The sequence below is a fragment of the Gavialis gangeticus genome, unplaced genomic scaffold, assembly GCF_001723915.1.
Source record: "Gavialis gangeticus isolate Ggan-Ray unplaced genomic scaffold, GavGan_comp1, whole genome shotgun sequence".
In the NCBI taxonomy this organism is placed as follows: Eukaryota; Metazoa; Chordata; order Crocodylia; family Gavialidae; genus Gavialis; species Gavialis gangeticus.
The window spans coordinates 48390679-48392884 of record NW_017728996.1 but is presented as its reverse complement, the minus strand read 5'-3'; the positions used below and the strand labels follow the sequence as shown (position 1 = coordinate 48392884).

Sequence of the window (2206 nt, the reverse complement as noted above, 5' to 3'; positions counted from 1 at the left end):
TTTCCCCCCCCCCCCCCCCCCCCCCCCCCAACATGTAAGACCAAGGACTTAGGAAGCAACTTATCTCCTGAGTTCCCCCTAAATTTAACTGAATCCTATTGCTCTTAGCTCTTTCACCTTTTGGTCTACCCTAAATAACTCCTTGGTGTGGTACTGAAACTTGTAAATACACTGTATGCAGTTATCAGTCTTCAGGTGCTGCTAAGACAAACCAGGCAAAGATTAGCACCTTTTAAAGCTTTGCTTTTTAAAAAATCAAACCTTCCTGCCCCTTCATCTTGGTTCTTCCTCTTGCATTTTGTAATATGTCATCTTCCCTATTAGTGGGATATGGTTTTTAAAACCTTATGAAAAATCTACTTCATGCCATCCTCCATACCCTGACAGGCAGCTTTGTGTGTGTGAGATGTGTTTTACTTGGATGGCTAATATATTGATGCAAGCACAATAGCTGTGGAATTAGAAGCATCTTCCCCTAAGGCTGGAATGGCAAGTAATGCAGAATTCTCATCTAAGTAGTCACAGTAAATTTGATCCCTTTATGCCCCTCTATCTCTGCTCCTCCTTCATGAAGCTCATATATTTTAAATGGTAATTGGGTTTTATTTCTCTTCTGTATTCTTCCAGTAAGCTTGCTAGTGCTGTCGCAGACTGCAGTCCTACCATCCCTTCCAGCCTGTACCACATCTGCATGGCTCCCATATCGGTGAGTACTTGTAGAAGTTCTGTATGCTCTGGGTATGGCTAGGGCTGGCTACTTGGCTCTCTGAAGGAAGTCTCCTCTGCCCATCCATACAATTGGTTCAGAAATTATTGGTTAATGTTTCTTGGCCTGTGTTCATCTAGTTTGGCTTTCTGTAGCCTGTAAAACAATGATTGTCAACCAGGTTCCACAAGACACTGGGTGCCTTGAGATGCTTTCATGGATCCTGCAGGGTGCCATGCAATGTTGTGTGCCAACATGATTTGCAAGATAAACCTTCTGATTTCAATTAGGAATCCGTTGTGTTTTTAAAAAAAAAAAAAAAAAAAATCTGCTGGGGTCTGAGTTCTGTGCAACAGATAAACTACTCTTTTTTTTTTCTTTAGTAAAAAAAAAAAAAAAAAATCTGCTGGGGTCTGAGTTCTGTGCAACAGATAAACTACTCTTTTTTTTTTCTTTAGTAAAAAAAAAAAAAAAAAATCTGCTGGGGTCTGAGTTCTGTGCAACAGATAAACTACTCTTTTTTTTTTCTTTAGTAAAAAAAAAAAAAAAAAATCTGCTGGGGTCTGAGTTCTGTGCAACAGATAAACTACTCTTTTTTTTTTCTTTAGTAAAAAAAAAAAAAAAAAAAATCTGCTGTGGTCTGAGTTCTGTGCAACAGATGAACTACTCTATTTTTTTTCTGTAGTCAAAAAAAAAAAAAAAAATGAAAACTAAGAGCTGTCATTTTTTTCTGAGGGGTGCCATAAGCGTATAAAGGTTAAGAACCATTGCCTCCTGGCATTAGATATCACAATGGTGAGCATAATTCCTTTTTTCTTCTCTTTGCAGCTGGCTGTATTAATAGGCCTATCCTTTCTGGTGAAACGAAAGAAGCTTTGTAAAGGCTGTTGGAGTGGAGCACCTGGACTGCTGAGGTACCATTATGGCCTAGAGTTTAGCACATCATAATGGGGAGGCTCATCTAGAATATGTGCGCGCCAACCACTCCACTCCACTCCTCATGTACAACATTAACTGCAATTAGAGAGAGAGGTTTCCATTTGTTTGTACATGTGTATTCCTTATCCCCTTTAAATGGGGATTTAGAAAATCCTCACCATGGCCTTCATGTTTCTGACTTCACTTTGCAGCTCTTCACAAAGGGCAGAAAGCAAGCACAGTTCAACAGGAGAGTTTTTGACTTCTGACCTGTGGTTGTTGGGTATTCTGTGTTTAAAACATGGCCTGTAGCTCCTCCTTCTAACTTTCTTGTAGTAAAATTGCAAGCACAGTTTTTCTAGGATAATCATTGGGCTCTGAGCCATTAAATGCTCCACTAGGGCTATGTACAGAGAGTGTGCTAGAAGAGGTCTTCTCCAGCCAGTTTCTCATGGCTTAGCAAGTTTGCAGTTGTTGGCCGTGCTGGAATATATAGTTTCATAGTTAGTAGGGCCAGCAGGGACCTGAGCAGATCATCAAGTCTGACCCCCTGCCATGGCAGGAAAGAGTACTGGGGCCAAA

General features: G+C 40.4%; 1 protein-coding gene across 2 annotated transcripts in view; it reads left to right on the top strand.

The window, feature by feature from the left end:
• The window catches only part of STRA6 (stimulated by retinoic acid 6), a 46199-nt gene that overhangs the window by 17501 nt on the left and 26492 nt on the right, over window positions 1–2206 (top strand). For both annotated transcript variants that reach the window (XM_019504453.1, XM_019504452.1), the window contains 2 exons: window positions 628–706; window positions 1535–1620. In XM_019504453.1, coding sequence (XP_019359998.1) covers window positions 628–706; window positions 1535–1620 — 165 coding nt within the window. The remainder of the gene's footprint in view (window positions 1–627; window positions 707–1534; window positions 1621–2206) is intronic.